The 17,557-nt window shown below is 36.9% G+C and overlaps 1 protein-coding gene across 8 annotated transcripts in view; it reads left to right on the top strand.

Annotated features, from left to right (window-relative positions):
* The window catches only part of GPCPD1 (glycerophosphocholine phosphodiesterase 1), a 49,051-nt gene extending 33,169 nt beyond the window's left edge, over positions 1–15,882 (top strand). For 7 of the 8 annotated variants that reach the window (XM_076334942.1, XM_076334935.1, XM_076334936.1 and 4 more), the window contains 8 exons: positions 468–545; positions 1,681–1,720; positions 2,511–2,572; positions 4,006–4,071; positions 5,630–5,766; positions 6,940–7,075; positions 7,418–7,578; positions 14,297–15,882. In XM_076334942.1, coding sequence (XP_076191057.1) covers positions 468–545; positions 1,681–1,720; positions 2,511–2,572; positions 4,006–4,071; positions 5,630–5,766; positions 6,940–7,075; positions 7,418–7,578; positions 14,297–14,501 — 885 coding nt within the window. In that variant the 3' untranslated portion in view covers positions 14,502–15,882. Of the gene's footprint in view, positions 1–467; positions 546–1,680; positions 1,721–2,510; positions 2,573–4,005; positions 4,072–5,629; positions 5,767–6,939; positions 7,076–7,417; positions 7,579–10,513; positions 10,618–14,296 lie in introns of all 8 variants that reach the window. The other variant, XM_076334941.1, reaches the window with a different exon arrangement.
* Positions 15,883–17,557: the final 1,675 nt, after the last annotated feature.

The following is a 17,557-nucleotide window of genomic DNA, read 5'->3' as shown; positions in this document are numbered from 1 at the left end:
GATCAAGTTTTTACAGAATAAATGTGCTAACCTTTTCTGAAGAAAGAACATTGAGGTGTCTGACTTGCATGAAAGACCAAATCCTGGTTTTTTTCAAATTGACACTTGTTTCATTCTTCTGAGTGCCTGTGTTGTCTCCTGAAAACTGATCATCTTACTCTTGCTATAATAAGATATCACTTGTATCTTTATCAATAAAAGAGAAAAAATTACTTGCCTTTAATGTTACCATATTCAAAGCATGTAGGCTTTTTTGTAGTTTTCAGTGATCATAGAATCATTTAGGTTGGAAGAGACCTTTAAGATCACTGAGTCCAACTGTAAACCTAACACTGCCAAGTCCACCGCTAAACCTTGTCCCTAAGTGCCACGTCTACATGTCTTTTAAATACCTCCAGGGATGGTGACTCAACTACTTCCCTGGGCAGCCTGTCCAATGCTTAGTTATGTATTATTTCTCTTCAAAGAAACTGGATACGGAGCCTTTGGAACTGTTTGAGATTGCAGTCAAAGAACTCACGTTTGATCAGCTACAGTTATTGAAGGTATTGTTCTTTGGCCACTATGATATGCTATGTGTAGAATTTTCAAATTGTGTATGAAGCTTAGATTTTTTTTGGAGTAACTACAGATTGGGAGAGGTCAAGTTTTAAAAATTGTACAAGTAGAACAAGTAGCTAATTCCAAGAATAGTACTTTTGCACCATCATTACAACTTGAATAAATGCCATTTCCTTACCTTCTAGAAAGATGGTCTGACAACTTGTGTAGATCCATATCATTATGCTAACATTGATAATTAAAAAAAGAAAGGCTGAAAGTGGTGGTAGGGTTCATTGAAAGCCAATGCTTTGGAGTCTTTGTTGAAGAAGAAAGATATTTGTCATGAAGTCTATCTAATTTTCAAATGTTTCCCTGTTAACAAGGGAGATCCAGATTATGTTGAACTCCTCTTTGGCGGTGCATGTGGAGGTGTAGAAGGGTCCATGACTCAATGGTATGGACTGGACAAACTGGCTAGAACTAATTGATTGTTGTTTTTTTTTTTTTTTTAATTGGTTATCACTATCTTTCAAACAGAAGTGCCTGGCCTATGTAAAAAGGGGGTCAGGGGATGAGACTGGGCCACTAAAGACCCAGCTGAGATATCTGTCCTCAGTCAAGGAAGCACCTGGCTGATCCAAGAGCTGTATTTTTACTTAAAATTACTTGGTCTCCTCCTTTTTGTGGAGAGAGAATTTGAATGGAGCGAGGGAGTTGGTCCTATGCCTGGCCTGATTCTATCTCAGTATGTGACTACATTATAAAACCGCTGTTGGCCCTCTGTCTGCACTTGATTGGAAACACGGAGTCTTAACATCTGACAGAGAACGATTTAATGTTCAGATTTCTTCACATGTTAAATTATATTATGTGTGTTTCTACCCTTCAACATCTTTTCTGAATTTTCAGTAAGAACATTTTCAGTTTGTTTTTGAGCTTTCCTTGGAATCTTTATGTTTTAAAGTTTGAAAGAAAATTGTGATGCGTACTAGTATTTCCTTTGTTCTTTTACAAATTACTAAAACTGTAAACCTTTAAACTTAAAAACAATTTGTAAGGAAAATTAGTTATATTTTACATGTAGTAAAAGATCTCTATGGGTGGAGTATTTAATTTTACTCTTCTTATGCTTTTTAGCTGGCTCACGTGACTGCCCTGAAAGTAAAAGATCACAATGGTATGTACTAGTTTGCAAGAGTCTTGAGATTTTACTCCCATGTAATGATATATATTCTGTGGTTGCAGTCACTTGTTCTAATCACATTTGGCTTCTTCATGAACATTTCTAAATGCTTATGTAGTTACTTTAATTTAGTGCATGCTGTAGAGTTCTTTGCTGGGAAGTAAATACCCAGATGGGAGTTACTCCCTTGGGAAGAGGGGACAGGAGGGTAGAAGATGAATGCATAGCTAAATATATATTTATGAATGTTCTTAACAAAATTGTTCCCAATGTTTCCATCTTATGCTTCTCTAACTGTACCTTTTTGGCAGCTCTTCAGAATTGCTAACAAGAACTTCGGTAACTGCTGTAGTGTGTCTTATTGGTGCTGTAAATTTTTGGTGTTAATTCATCGCCTTTATAGGGACAGCAGAATCAGACAAAGTATCTCACACATCCTACCTGTCTGGGAAAAGATAAAATAAATAATAAGCCTTGACAGGCAAGGCTGCTTCTACTGGATGTGATTCAGTGACTGAAATGGTGAGGGATGGGAGAAGCTGCTTCTGATAAATATTCTGGCAAGGCTTTTAATGGGGGTCAAAAAACTCTCCCACTTGCAAAACAGAAATTGCCAACACCATTGTTGGAGTATGTCAGTGTTGGGGGGGAAGCCTTAGGTAATTAAAAGAAAGACCTGATTCCATTCTTTACTCTTAAAGGCCTTATGATTTTGAGCCAGTCTTTTCTTGCTGGGATTAGCAGTGCTATTTGTTTTGATTCAGTATTTTGTATTTCTTTTCAGCATCTTTTAAAGACGAAGAAAACTCTGCTTTTGAGACCCAGCCATTTCCTTCTCTGCAGAGAGTAAGCAGCAAATGTAGAGCAATAGAGATGATGACTGTGGAACATGAAAACATGCATTTTTCTTTCAGCTTTGCACGCATAGCAAGGGATGTTAATTTTTGGGTTTAGGCCTCCAATATCAATGCTGGAACTGAGAACATAGGCTTTATTGTTGGCCACTGGAGCCTTTTCAGCAGCTAAAAGTAATAGTTTAAAAAAACAGTTTAAAAGTAATATCTTTCAAGCTTCTTAATTCATGAACCCAAGTTGTATAGCTCAGGATACACTCAGTTTTACAGCGGGTTAGCATCTAGGCATTGCGTTTTAAAGCATCGACAATTGTTTGCTGATTTTGGGAAAAAACTTGGCCTTTGGCAGTTCATCACATACTCTTGGCCATCCAGCAGAGCCAGACACAGAGAAATTATAAGTGAATTTCTTGTATGTTCCCATTCATGACTATTTGCCAACTCTGGGTTTTGTGTTGGCTTATTTTTCACAGAGACAACTGACCAAAACCAGTTTGATACCATTTACAGTGGTTTTTTTTTTCTAGAACTGCTCTCTCCCCCCCCCCCCCCCCCTTACTGTTTTTCCCAACGTCTGAACTGCTCATTAACATGCCTTTTAGGGACTTGTTTTATACAATAATACTGCTTTTTATTTGGATTATAGAGATGATTAGTATCCAGTTATTTATAGGCTTATGTCAGAACATGTATGAAATAGCCATAAGTTACAGGTCATATGCTCCACTGTATTTTTTTTTTTTACTGTCTAATCAGATTACTGCATAACTACAGAAAATAAAGAACTTTGTGTAATAGACTAAACCACTGAGGTTCAAGTCCTCTACCAGTTTGATTCCCCAAATTTAATTTTCTTCCTATAAGAAAGGGTATGTTACTCTCTTCTGTACCTGTCATCTTTATAGGGTTAAAGAATAATCTACCAACGTTTCCTTAATTTCATTAGCTGTTAATTTCACCTTTTGATTTGAAGTTGCCTTACAATTAATTCTTTACAAGAATTTCACAGACTTTTGTTCTCATCATCATAATGGCAACCTCATGGATTTCATACTTAGGACTATGTGTTACTTAAGATGCTTTTTGCATTCAAAAAAACTTCCTGAAGAAGTAAAAAACATTTCTTCTTTAGGAGTACAAATGAGGCATTTCTCACGCATGTTAAGGTGAATTGACTTGCATTTGTACCTTGTCAAAATTTTGTCCTTAAGACTTTATCCATTTTTATGTATTTCCTAACTTTTAAACTGAAGGAGGAAAAGATGTATATGTATCTTGTGTTAAATGTTAAAAATGTAGGTTTCTTTATTCTACTGTTAGACCCCATTGGCATTAAACTCCAATGTATTCTCCCAGTAATTACCCACATAGTGCTTAGTTGTCCTCCTTTGCTGTGGGGTCTCTTCATAATGAAAATTTTTTCAGGTCCTGGAGTCTGTTTCTGAAGATGTTGGGTTCAACATAGAAATAAAATGGATCTGCCAGCAAAGGGTAAGTAAATGTACATGTGACTTGCTTTGATTCTTTGCCATTCTCGTGGCTAAAGCTTGTTAATTTGACATGGCAATTTATGAGCTACAAACAAAGGCATAATTTTGGGGGGTTTTTATGACTCTTGTTTTATTTATAACCCACTGTCTTTAAAACTAGGAATGTAATAGCACTGCTTTAGCAAATGAACAAACTTACTCTTAAAACAATAGGAAGTATTTATAGGATTGAGTTCATAATGTAGCTCAGACTGCTTTTAGTAGAAGACCCTTTTTAAAGTCAATGGATCACGACAGGTCAGGCGTGCTATATATGGGAAAAGTGACAAGAAATTCCAACTTTCCTGGCCTGGTGCAGGAGCAGCTACAACATGGTGCAGTAATACAATCAACAGTTTCCTTCTAGTCAGCAATACTGCGGACTCAGCTGGATTGCTTAGCGCTCAGTCTAGAAGGAAACGGTTGTCAGGGCTAGGACTGGAAGCCTGGAGTGGGAGAAAGAAACTAAGTAGAGTGGTAGGTGGAAGTCTGTATGCATGGAAACATGCTAATGTTCTCAGAGACGTATCAACTGCAGAAAGACTGGTACGTGCTATTCTCAAAGACAAAGGATATCACGTTTATTTCTACAAATCTTATGGTTGCATTTTTATATTTAGAAAAAGCAGTACAAAATATCTGTAATAGTTTTTAGTGATCTTTCATGGAATTCCTTTGTGTGTTCAAAATTAGAAAAGGCTTCTGTCGTGGTTTAACCTCAGTCGGCAACTGAGGACCACACAGCCACTCGCTCACTTCTCCCCCCCCGGTGGGATGGGGGAGAGAATCAGAAGAGTAAAAGTGAGAAAACTCATGGGTTGAGATAAAAACAGTTTAATAATTGAAATAAAATAAAAACCTAATAATAATAGTAATAATAATAAGAAGAAGAATATACAAAGCAAGTGATGCACAATGCAGTTGCTCACCACCTGCTGACTGATGCCCAGCCAGTCCCCGAGCCGCAGCCCGCTTCCCCCCAGTTTATGTACTGAGCATGACATCACATGATATGGAATATCCCTTTGGCCAGTTTGGGTCAGCTGTCCTGGCTGTGCCCCCTCCCAGCTTCTTGTGCACCTCCAGCCTTCTCGGTCGGTAGAGCATGGGAAGCTGAAAAGTCCTTGACTAGTGTAAGCACTACTTAGCAACAACTAAAACATTGGTGTGTTATCAACATTACTTTTATACTAAATCCAAAACACAGCACTGTACCAGCTACTAGGAAGAAAATGAACTCTATCCCAGCCAAAACCAGGACAGCTTCATAGAAACTCTCTCCTTGGATGGGAAGGTGGTGAATTTTTCAGTGAATCTTATTGCTGTTAGAATTCAGCTGCACCTCACAGACTGACAGTCCTGTAGAGCTGTAACTAGCATTCAGTAGAGTGAAGGAGTGACTTCTGTATTCAGACTTGTAAACTGAATTCTCATTTTGCTCAGGGAGACACCACTGCTTGTTAAAATAATTTTAGTAAGCATTAATTTAAATGACTGAAACTTGTCTTTTATTTTTATAGGATGGACAGTGGGATGGCAACTTGTCAACTTACTTTGATATGAACCTCTTTCTAGATATTATTCTAAAAACTGTTTTGATGAATGCTGGAAGAAGAAGGATTGTATTTTCTTCTTTTAATGCAGATATTTGTACAATGTAAGTTAAGAAGAGATACACAATGTATTTTCTTCTTTTTTTCTTTTTTTTTTCTTTGGTAAAATTTACTTTGGACATAAGAATACCCAACATAACACACGTTTTGATTAGACCTAAACTTTGGGTGCCAAAATAGTTGGGAATTGAAACGAGAAATTAGACCACTTTGCTATCTGAGCTGTGCAAAAATAAAATAGGAGAACAAAGTCAAAGTAGATATTTTTGTCAAGTGCCTTCCTGAATGCTTCAGTCTTTCTTGATACAACAAAAAAGGTCAAGATTTCTTCTGGTATCACAAAGTCTCTTTCAGTCATATTTAAGGGGTATGCAAGCCTAATTTAGAAACAAAATTAATTTTATTACAATTTTTTCTCTATATCTGCCTTTTCAAAAGGACAGAAAATGAAATAGCTTTGAACTACCTGTGTGTTTTTGTTAAGCAGTTTGTCTTTCTTTTATGGAATGTCATATTGAAGCACAGAAAAACCATAGGAGTTGAACTGGGGAACAGTTGGGATGCATATGAACTAACAATATGCTGTAGTACTTCATAACAAGAAGTGATTTAGCACTGTTAATGAAAGGCTTTATGGAAATCTCGTTTGATGAGAGACTGCACTGATGAAATACCACTGAAGGGTAAATGGGCAGGACAAAACCAAATCAAGGTACTGATAAAAGGGCTAAGGAACAAGTGTGTAAGAATGCATGACATGCTAATCCCAAAACTTTGCTTCCATCTGTTGTCATTTCATACCATCTTTCTGGTATCAGACTTGAAAAACATTAGTAAGGTTAGGTATTGTATATTAAACATGTTTATAAACTTTTACCGTGAATGTTCACTTTACTCTAATGTGCATTTAAGAAGAAAATTACAGAATTGGACAGTCTTCAAGGATTTTGTATAAATATTTTTGAGGATGTGGATCTCAGTTCAACTTAAAGTCTAGCTTCCCTTAAATTGTGTATATTAATCTCTAATTAGCGGTAAAAGTAACGGACAGAACAGTTTGTCTACATAGTTTCATACTAAACTGTAGTACCATCTTGTTGCACCAGCTAGGAATTAGAAGAACATGCAGTAAAGGGTGTAATCCTCCTCAAAAAGTAAGATTGAATTTCCCTGCTTTTTAACACATTTGCTATTTTTAAACTTTTTTTTTATAACAGGGTTCGGCATAAGCAAAACAAGTATCCTGTGTTATTTCTCACCCAAGGAGAATCTAAACTCTATCCAGAACTTATGGATCTTAGGTCTCGTACAACTCCAATTGCCATTACTTTTGCACAGTTTGAAAACTTGTTGGTAAGCTGACAAGTTCTGGTATTAATCTGCAGTAAAATGAAACTAAATTATTACTACTTTTTGTAAATCCATAATTTTTGACGTGCTTAAAATTACAAACAACATCACAAAAGAAATAAACTAATATTTAGTAACTGCCAAAATAATGTCTGTTGTTTCAATGCCTGTATAATACATTGTTTAACAAATAGTGTTATCAGTAAACTCTTCAATTGTATTAAATTATTTCTTATTAATATTATGTATGAAATTGTAAGGAGCTGTGAGTATCAAAGGATAAAAAAAACTAAGGTGAGAGATTTTCAGAAACACAGATTTTAATTGAAGTGTTTTGTATTTCAGGGAATTAATGTGCACTCTGAAGACCTGCTGAGGAATCCATCATTTATTAAAAGGGCCAAATCTAAAGGCCTAGTGATTTTCTCATGGGGTGATGATGCAAATGACCCAGATAACAGGAAGAAGCTGAGAGAATATGGTGTTCATGGGCTAATATATGACAGGTACTTCACTGTGTTTTAAAAATAGTAATAAAAATTAAGCTGAGAAATTATTGTATCCCAGTTTCTTGTGAAATTTTGCATTGGTACAGAACATCTTCCTTTGGTACTATAAGCACAACAAGCACATAACCCCAATTCAAAAACAAGACTAGCTCTAATTCCTACTTGTTCAGCTGTATATATGAAGCAAAATAACTTTTTGCTTCTCCTGAGGTTAATGTGAATATAATTAGATTCTCTGAAGAACTAGTGCATGGCATACACATTTAACATGCTATTAACGTTCCTGATAGTAATTCTTAAACTTTGTACATGACACGGTGAGGACAATGTTATTTAACTGTTTGGCTGAAATCTTCAGCTTTCTACATTTAGTTATGGAAATAGTTAACACAACTTAAATGAATGATTTTAACTTAATTTTTTGCCAACATTCTGTTGTGTTTCAAAGCTGTGAATTCACCATTTCTCCTATTAAAATTAGCTTGGAGTGACTCACAGGGCAAACTACCAAATTAGTCACTTCAGAAAGTAGTTGTTATATCCACGCAATTCAGGTGGACATCAGAATACTGTGGTAAATCTTTGAACAAAAGTGTTATTTTAGTTTCTTACAAAACTGAAAAGTTTTAGCTCTTTTATCATAAAAGATGTGAAATTCATTATTACAAGATGATGATTAATTTGGGAAGCTGTATTAAATTAGACTTTCTGATAGATTGCAAAGAATATGTAATTGGGAAAGCATTAAGTGTAACTGAAGTGTCAAATTATAGAAGACACTCAAACCTTTCGCTTTAGCAAGGGCATTGCTTTGCATATTGTTTTACCGGGCGGGGAGGGAAATCAAGTAATTGTCAAGGACTCTGTTTAACAAAGTGAAAACTGAGAGTCAAGTTAACATATCTAGAGGCAAGAAATCAAATATGTTTGTTCTTAGAGTTCTAGGCTGCCAGTGTGAAAACTAGTTAACTCCCTTCAATCTATTCTTGACTATGGAGAGTCCTTCCAGAGTGGTGTGTCCAGTGCTCCTCTGGTTTGCCGGAGGTGTCCCTTCTTGTACTGTATAGTATGTCTCCTTCTTTTCATTGGTGGTAAAAAGGAATAACAAGATTTTTACATTGGGGATCAGCTTCAGACTGGTAATTGAAACATAAGTCCTCTTTCCTGCTACAGCAGTGCTACATGTTGTACCTCTCCTACAACTCCAGATTGAGGCCCCTTTAGTAGATGAAAAATATCTCTGGACTAGTATGCAGACAAAATGGTACTCTGCCGCTTTAGTATACGGTCGTAGGGTTGCTATGAAATTTGATTCTATGGTATGTATAACTTGAAGTGATAAATTATTGGTCTATAGACAGGTAGGGTATTTTAATCAAATACTGCTGCATAAAGTGTTCTTATGAAATGTCTGTTCATCTGATGTCTGCTAATCCAGTCTTCTAGAGTTCTTAATTACACTTGATGTAATAGATATGCACTACTATGGTAAAATAGTAAAATGGGTGACAGCCTTATTTCTGACTTCATGTGGCTTTTATTACTTTAGATACTTAATTGCTCAACACTACTTAAATAATGTTGTATTTATGTCAAGGCTGCAAGTCTGCTACATATCATCTTATGTTCTGTTTTGTACTGTTTAGTGTGTTTTAAGTTGCAGTATGATAGCAGAACACCTTTTACCTCACCTTTTGATGACTAACCAATTCAGTGGAATTGCTTATAGGCTGAATTCCCTTATGGATTTAACTGAACAAAAAATTCTTAACCATCCTGCACTATTTAAGACCATCTAGATTCTTAATAGTATTCATCTCTCCTCTCACTGTCTGCCCCCTGTATCTCTTCCACCTCGTTGACATCTTTCCACTTTATTCAGAGGAACCCCAAAATTAATACTAACTCCAAAGCTGTTTAAAAAACAGTAGTTCAGTGGTGCATTTTTTTCTTTCTTTTTCAAGTTACAAACTGCAATTGAGTAGCAAACAACTATCTCATTTCAGTGTAATTGTTGCAGGCTCGTTAAGTCTAATTTCTAAACATTATTGACCTTTTTTTTTCCGTAGGCCAAAACAAATATTGGAATGTTCCTTTACAATTCTTAATTATTTTTCAAAATTTACTAATTGTCTGAATAGAATTAACTTTAATCTTAATCTAGGTTCCTTAGAAGGAACACGACAGTTCTGAAAATTGCATCAGATATCTCAGGCTGGACATTTTGAAATGCGGGTGGTACCTGCAAGTCCTGGATGGCATGTCTAAATGTAAAACCTGGCAGCAAGTGTTTCCATTCACAGTTGGAGCTGCTGGGTAGAGAGGCAGTCTTTCAAATCATTTGAGAGTATGAAGTGAATATCAAGAGTTTAAATTGTCAAAAGTTTAAATAGGTATGGTATAAGCATCCATATTCTGTGCTGTTTGAAGTTTAGAAATAGATAAATTCAAAACTACTGTGAAGCAGAACTCAAGTAGAGAGAGAGATGTACATGCCTGTTTCAAGCTCTAGAAATAAGTAGGGACTGCAGTAATCTGTTTATTAGCTTAAAGCCAGTTTATGCTATGGTTGTATCTTCAAATTCCAGAATATTTCCAGGAGTGAATCCATGAACATGGAAGACGTGCTTCTTCCATGGCTTCGGCAGAATTTTTGTTCTCTGCACTTAAGGCCAAGTCCAGATATTTATCAAAAATCGCTGTGCCTGGTGTTTTGTGCTGCTGTTTACTAGACCTTTACTTAAACCATCTTAGTGTTATTTGTCTGAATAAGCTAGGAAGTGAATACAGGAATTTTAGTGAATTTTAGGTTGCTTGGATATGGCCCTGAGTTATTGTTATTGCATGCGGTAATTATGTCAATGATTATGAACTGTCTGGGTAGAAATGATTTCTATAAGCTATTTTTTCTGAACTTTAATCATCCATGTAGAGTTGAGCAAAACATTGTAGCCACTTGCGAAGATGGCAGAAAAACTGTGTCCTGAATACCAAAAGTTGCTGATACCAAGTGTCGGGCAAAAAAAAAAAATGCAGGTAGGGGGGGTCTGACTTTGTTTTGCATGGAGAAAAACTGCAAGACTAAATCTAGGAAGCTTACAAATGCCAACACTATTAAAAGAACGATCTCACTGGGGCAGGGGAAATAATTTTTTTTTCTTTTCCCCATCCAGTCCTTTCTCCACTTGGGCTGCAGATTATTAGACATACTTAAAGTCATTAAACCAAACGGATGGTCTAGTGCAGTTGCCGGGACAATGTTCTACTTTTTTTTTTCCTATGTTCAACTAGCATTCATCTCTTGGATATCTTAGCACCTAAGATATCCAAACTACTTGTGTTAAAAGGGCAACCTACAGAAAAGGTGCCTCCAAGCTTCTATTTGGGCCCTAATCTAGAAAAGTACTTTAAATGCATGACTGAATATCTTCTGTTCACACAGAAAATCAAATCTTACGCTTAAAATGCTTTGTTAGTTTGATTTAGATTTTATTTAAAGAAAAAACTTTAACCTATTGTAGTGAAATTTTCTGGATTGGCCAAAATTAAGAATTTTAAAGCAGGATTTGTGGGATGATTTATCTGGTATTTTTCTCCTGAATAAGCTTTGTAAACAGTCCAGGAAATATTTTTGTGTTTGAATATACTTAACTCAGTAAGAACAATGCAGTCTTATGTTTTTATACCAGTTCACTATATATTAAAATACCAACGTGGAGAGGGGGTGGGTGCTAGCTTACACTTGCATTGCCTTTTTTTTTAATTCACTTTACATGATCTGAGTTCTGTTTGTTGAATAATACACATAGCTGCATGAGAATATTAAACCAGTAATCCTCAAACATTTATGCTGAAAGCTTTTCCATGAGAATCTTCAATGTGTTTGTCTCCTCTCTAAACACTACAGTTCCTTATGGCTGCATGTTGCATTTGCAGACTCCAGACAAAAGCTCTGTACTCCTATTAGTATTAGTAACTTTCCAAAACTAACACAAATTTAGTTGGCAATAAAGGCAAAAGCATTCAAAACACTTCTTAAACTAGAAGACTGTCTAAACCTGTGCCATTGTATTTGCCCGAAACTGAATGTTGCTTAAATAAATAACAGCATGGATATATGTAGGAAGTTAACTAGTATTAGTTGATCTATAATTTAATCTACTCAATGATTGAATTAGGATGTTATGCAACGGCAGTCTAAGTCTTTCCTGTTTTGTGAATTGCAAAGTAAACTCAAGTTTACCTTGAGAGGTAAAGAAAAATGAAAAGTTTTAATCAAAAGCTTCAGAAAACCTTCTTAGCATGAAAACAGTATTTCAGTGCTGCTGACTCTTCATTTTTGGACCAAGCAATAGCAAAGAAAAACAGCTGTGACTGAGACTTGCTGGATGTATGTGTCTTCAGAGGTTGCAAAAACACCCGGTAGGAGCTAAGCAAATCAGTTCTATGCCCACTGCATAACCCTGGAATGTCCTGCAAAGCTTTTTGTAGAAAGCGCTAATTTAAAAAAGTAATATTTGAAGGACTTCCCAGTCTTCTGCAGGGCTTGCTTATTAATAGAAGTCGAATGGAAGGACTTTGGTGCATAGTTACTTAATAAATAATTGTCCTGGTGAAGACTGAAGGATAGGGAGATGAGAGTTTATTCCTTATTTTGATGGTGATACTGGAAATAATTCATAAGAGAAATCCTGGAGCTATGTTCTGTTTTTGCCAACTGATGGTGTAGTTTCATGGACCCAAACGAAAAGTGGGGACAAGAAATTCTGAGGTACAAGGGTAGCGTAGCTGTGCTTCAAATTGTCTTCTCTGCTTTTGGTTTAGAAGAAATACTATATACATACACATTGGAGCGGGCTGGTTCCAGTAGCCAGTCTGAAGGGAGCTTGGAGGGTTGGACTCATCCAAAATCTCAGTTGAAGAGAGTTGAATACGAAGCAAGAATTACAGAATTTATGCTTGCCCTAGTAAAGAACTAATAAAACACCTGCCAGAAGCTGCTTAGAAACATGCTTAGCCACGTTCTATGAACAAGGGCTTAGAAACATGCCCTTGTTTGCTCTTCTAGTGTCTGACTGATGGGAAGGACTTGAGATTCGCAGTTCCTAAGGTGTATTGCTATATAGAAAACTCCTAAGGTGTATTGCTATATAGAAAATTATCTCCTAATTTCAGTGCTTTTTCTTGAATGCATAGAGAAATTTATAATGTGTAAGCTAACTTAACTGAAGAAAGCACAGGTCATATCTGCATCCTGGAAGGAAGGAAGGTTGGGCTTTTATTTTGCAGATAGCTTCTATTAGGCAATTTTAGGTCGTATCTTAGGCCTGTATTGGATTATAGGTTCTGTGCAAGTAATTTAACTGCTGTGCTTTCCGTGTGTATTCCATAAGACTGGACAGCATTTGTCCTCACTTCTAGGAGTTTCTGTAAAGAAACTATCTTTGATCTTACTGTAGGTAATGTGATCCACATCTATATTTCCTGCAGAAGTGTTTCCTCATTTGAATCCCATTTACTATATCACTGTTTGAGCTGCATATTATTTTTGATGTCTTGGACTTGCGAACAGTGCACAAGTTGTCTTGTGGGGGTAAAAAGGCTCCTGGCACTGTATCATATAGCACTCTATTGTTTTGGTTGTGACATCACGTTCCTTTTGGACATACCTTGAAATTATGATATGAAAGAGAAAGGATGATACAATAAAAACAAACCACTTTTTTGAAGGAATCATAAATGAAAGTATGAATATTCATGAGAGACTTAAGGCAGAAGCCATGGTAATTTCTTTCAGAAGTTTTCATTGGAAGGAGATAAAGCTGGAGACCTGCAGTACCTGAAACTGTATATGCGCAGTAGCTACAAGTGAGGGGAACTGGATGCCAGGATTTAAATTTTGGATATAAATAGCATACTGATGTTAGAAATTAATGTTGGGAGATCAGAATGTATCCTTGTCACAGTAAGTGTTGTACCAAAGTTAGGTTACAGGAACATGAATGCTTTTGCTTTATAACGAATTACACCAAAATAGTATTTGAGTTATACTCAGTGCCTACACTGTCAAACTCAAAATGTGTTTTGGATTTGGACAGTCTGGTACAACGTTGACAATTCAAATCCTGCAGCTTTGTTTACATGTGTGAAAACAAGAAAGTGAAAAGAGATAGTTAAATTTGCATTAGGTGTAAATAGAGATGAGATTTTCTGTTTTTCACTCTTCACCTAATAATGTAATGGTAACTTTAAAAAATGGTTCTGAATTGGGGTGGTGGTGAAATACTTCTTGAAACGTAAGTATGAACTCCATTCAGTATTATGTAAAAGTAGTGTATCACAGTCTGTTCAAATAATCTCAGGGCTTTGAAACATCTTACGCTTTTAAGTTTGAAGCCTGGAACTCTGCTCTTCACTGTTTTGTGTCACCTGTAAAATCACATTTTTCAGGAGAGTAAGTGAGGTAAATGCTAGTGGGTAGCTTTTTAGTATAGCCAGTGAAATAGTAACCATTGTGTAAAAGGAATACCATTTTATATTGCAAGACAAGCAGCAAAACTTAGGGTACTAACCTCAAACATACTGTTTTTATAGACTTGCTGAATACCTAACTTTACTCTACTAGGGAAAAAAACCCAGTTGCTTCATCTAGTCTACATTTCTGTGAACTGTCAGATTATACTGATCAGTGTGTTTTCTTTTCTCTTTTATTCAGGATATATGACTCAAATCCTGAACAACCAAATATATTCCAGGTGGAGCAGCTGGAACGTCTCAAGAAAGAATTACCAGAGTTGAAAAGCTGCGTGTGTCCCACGGTTAGCCACTTCAAATCCATATCTCCATGTAAATGTCATCATAGTTGCCTGGAAGAGAATGCTGTAGATAACTTGAAGAGTGTTCAAATGCAAAAGGACTGATTCTAGGCAGAATGCCATTTTGTATCTATTTAACTTTCACCATTGGAACAGTGCTGTCTATGCCTTCAGGTTTGTTTGTTTTATTTTTAAGTCCCCAAATAGCAATAACTGTGTTCCTCCTTCCTGACAGTACTTGTTAAAATTTCAAACAATGTTAAAATATTCAGCCAGCTATAGTTATTGTTCCAGTTTACATACACAGTTTTAACTTTTTCCTGTAATCCAAGTCTCAAACCTTGAAAAAGAAAATTAAGTATTAACACTAAGTGTGTTTTTAAAAATATAAAAAAAATATTAAGCAGTCTGAGGAGTGGAAGCTCAGAAACCAAATTGTAGGGAAATTACAATGATCTGGTATTGAATATGCTGAAAAATTGTTTTGACTTTGATTTTACTTCAATGCTATGGCTTGTCAGCCTGTATCTGACAACAGGAAATTGAGAGTGATTGTAAGATACATGTAATTAGATCTGGCCTGAATAAATTGGTACCTCATGTATATGTATTTGCACTGATAGATCCACCTGTATAAAGCTTTGTGCCATTTTATAATACCTATATATTTTTAAGTAACCTGCAATGCATATTAACTCATTTTTTCCCCACTTCATTGGACACTTAGGCTGCTACCATTACTCTGATTTGCCAATTCATTGGTACAGTGTCTGTGTATAGCAGTCAAGGGTGAACCACAAGTAAGATTATTTTTTTCATTAATCTCACACAGGCCTGCTAACGTTTAGAAATGTTGCAAATAATTTTAACAGAATTACAGAAACGTCTTCAGTGGTTGAGAATCTTTTTTGCACAGTAACCTTAATAAACAGAATATGTAACATGCACAAACTCTACAAAATGCATGCTTTAGTTATGAAGCATGAAATTTAGGTGTTTGCTGAGGTCCTTGCATCTTTACGGTGCTAGTTATGTGTGAAGGGTGCAAGGACTAACTCAGCTACTTAATCTTCTTTGCCTAAAACCACAAGTCTATTATTCACAAACATTTGAAGAAAAGGCTATCCCATACATGGTTTGTCTCATTTACATAATACAAGCTACTAGCTTTTGTATTTTGCAAGATTTTTTTTTTTTTCCTCAGAGCAAGAATCGCAAATATACTGAATTCAGATAATCGGTATTCTGTTAGCTGGTGTCTATCCTCTGTAATTTATTACAAAGTCATAGATTAGAGTTCTTAATAGATAGGTATGCATGTCCTTTTTCCTCCTGAAGTTGCAGGTTATGCCAACACAACAGCTGTAACTTTCTACTGAAGTGTTAATGTATAATAAGAATGGAAAATATTTATTTTTTTCTCTTGTAAATTGACAATGAAAACAATAGTGTGTACTATATTCTTTATATACAGTTATTGCTACATAGAACTGATTGTACAAAGAGTAAAGCCATTGCAAATAAGTGCTTGAGCCTGCACTGCTGAGCAGTTTGAACCAAACAGCTTGTTTTGACTTGCCTTGTGCATTTTAGTATTTAAAGTTTGTTTGTCCTGCACAAACAGCACAGTAATGATTAGGTATCTGGAAGCTGTCTTTTATTTAAAAAAAAACAAAACAAAACGCCCCCAAAATTTAGAAGTGTGTGAGCTCTGGTTTTGGGAGGGTGGAGGGGGCATTGAACCTGATTCTTGACATCAGGAACCTGTGGCTGTTATCTGATACAGCAAGTCCAGATTACTCACCTATGTGATTAATTCTTAAGGTTTTTTTCCTCATTTGTATACCCTTGTGGGGTTCTTTTAACAGGTCTTGAGGGCTTTGCCAACTGATGTGCAACCCCTACCGGAGTTACACATGTCACTGCTCATGAATGCTGGGCAGAGCGTCCACAGAGATGTTGAACATAATAGCTATTTTGTGTGACTGTGGTTTAAAAGTTGTGCTGTCTGAAGCACGCTTTCAGACTAATCACAGTGTGATGCTGGGAAGGGCTTGGCACCCTTAAAAACTTGTTTCCCAACCTTCGGATGCTCAGAGAATAGCATTTGCCTATTCTGTTTGTGGGGGTGGGGTGTGGAAATAAGTACACCCACTGTAGCGATGATTTTACAAGATACGTTTGAGCAGCATTACAATTTTAATGTATTCTTGCTGACTTCCTTATTTATGAGTAAGTTGTGTCAGCAACTTGCTCCAAACCTGACTAGGCTTTAACAAGCACTTCGGCTGTGTCACTTCTTAGAGCTGAGCTCGCAGCTTGGCCACGTGCAACGGCTGTTCTGCCACAGCCGACAGGGCAATGCAGCAGGGATATAGGGAACCAAAGGGCAGGGCTGTGGGAACTGGCGGGGGGAGGTTATGTTCAACTAATATCCTACCCAAAACCTCCTCTTGTAAGGAAATGCTGCGGTGACAAGCAAAGAGGGGAGCGTCCACCCGTATTGCTCTGCGGGTGTCTATCAGCTGCTGGTAAGCTTTATGCTGAAATGGCCAGGGCTGAGTTTTATGAGCCTTCGTCTGAGGGGAAAAAATGATTCCTGAGAGAGAAGGTGAGAGAGACTCGCCTTGTTGAGCGTGCAGCTCTTTGAGGAAAACTCTGTGGTGTGGCCAAAGAGGATTTTCGGTCCTGTTGTGAAATTGTTCCATCCCTACGCCCTGACACTGAGCACACAGCTACTCTGCACTGATGCCCAGCTGGGGTGAAGGCTCCTTGGAAATGCTGGATTTCTGCCGAGACCGCTACGCGGCCCGACTGCCCTGGCAGCTGCTCTCCTGCATGGCGGCAGCAGGTCACTAAGGGAAGCATGTTGCCTGGTGAAAGGCAGCTGCAGTGTTCCACTCAGCCAGTGTGTATCAATTAATCAGCACTGTATAGGCTGTTTAGTGCCTCCAGTTCTTCCAAAACCTTCTCCCCAGCTCTCCCCTACCTGTTAACCGGCTTATTTCTCACAGGCGTCAAACCAAAAATAGTGAAAGATAGCGGCTGCGTTGAGGGGACCTCTATTTTCCACTGAATTTGATGGGTTTGGGTAACTGTCTTCAGACAAAGACGTGCTGAGAGCCCGCAATTTAAATAACCTAAAATGGTGGCTGCTTCCA

The sequence above is a fragment of the Aptenodytes patagonicus genome, chromosome 3 (assembly GCF_965638725.1).
Source record: "Aptenodytes patagonicus chromosome 3, bAptPat1.pri.cur, whole genome shotgun sequence".
NCBI lineage: Eukaryota > Metazoa > Chordata > Aves > Sphenisciformes > Spheniscidae > Aptenodytes > Aptenodytes patagonicus.
This window is presented reverse-complemented; position numbering and strand designations above follow the sequence as displayed.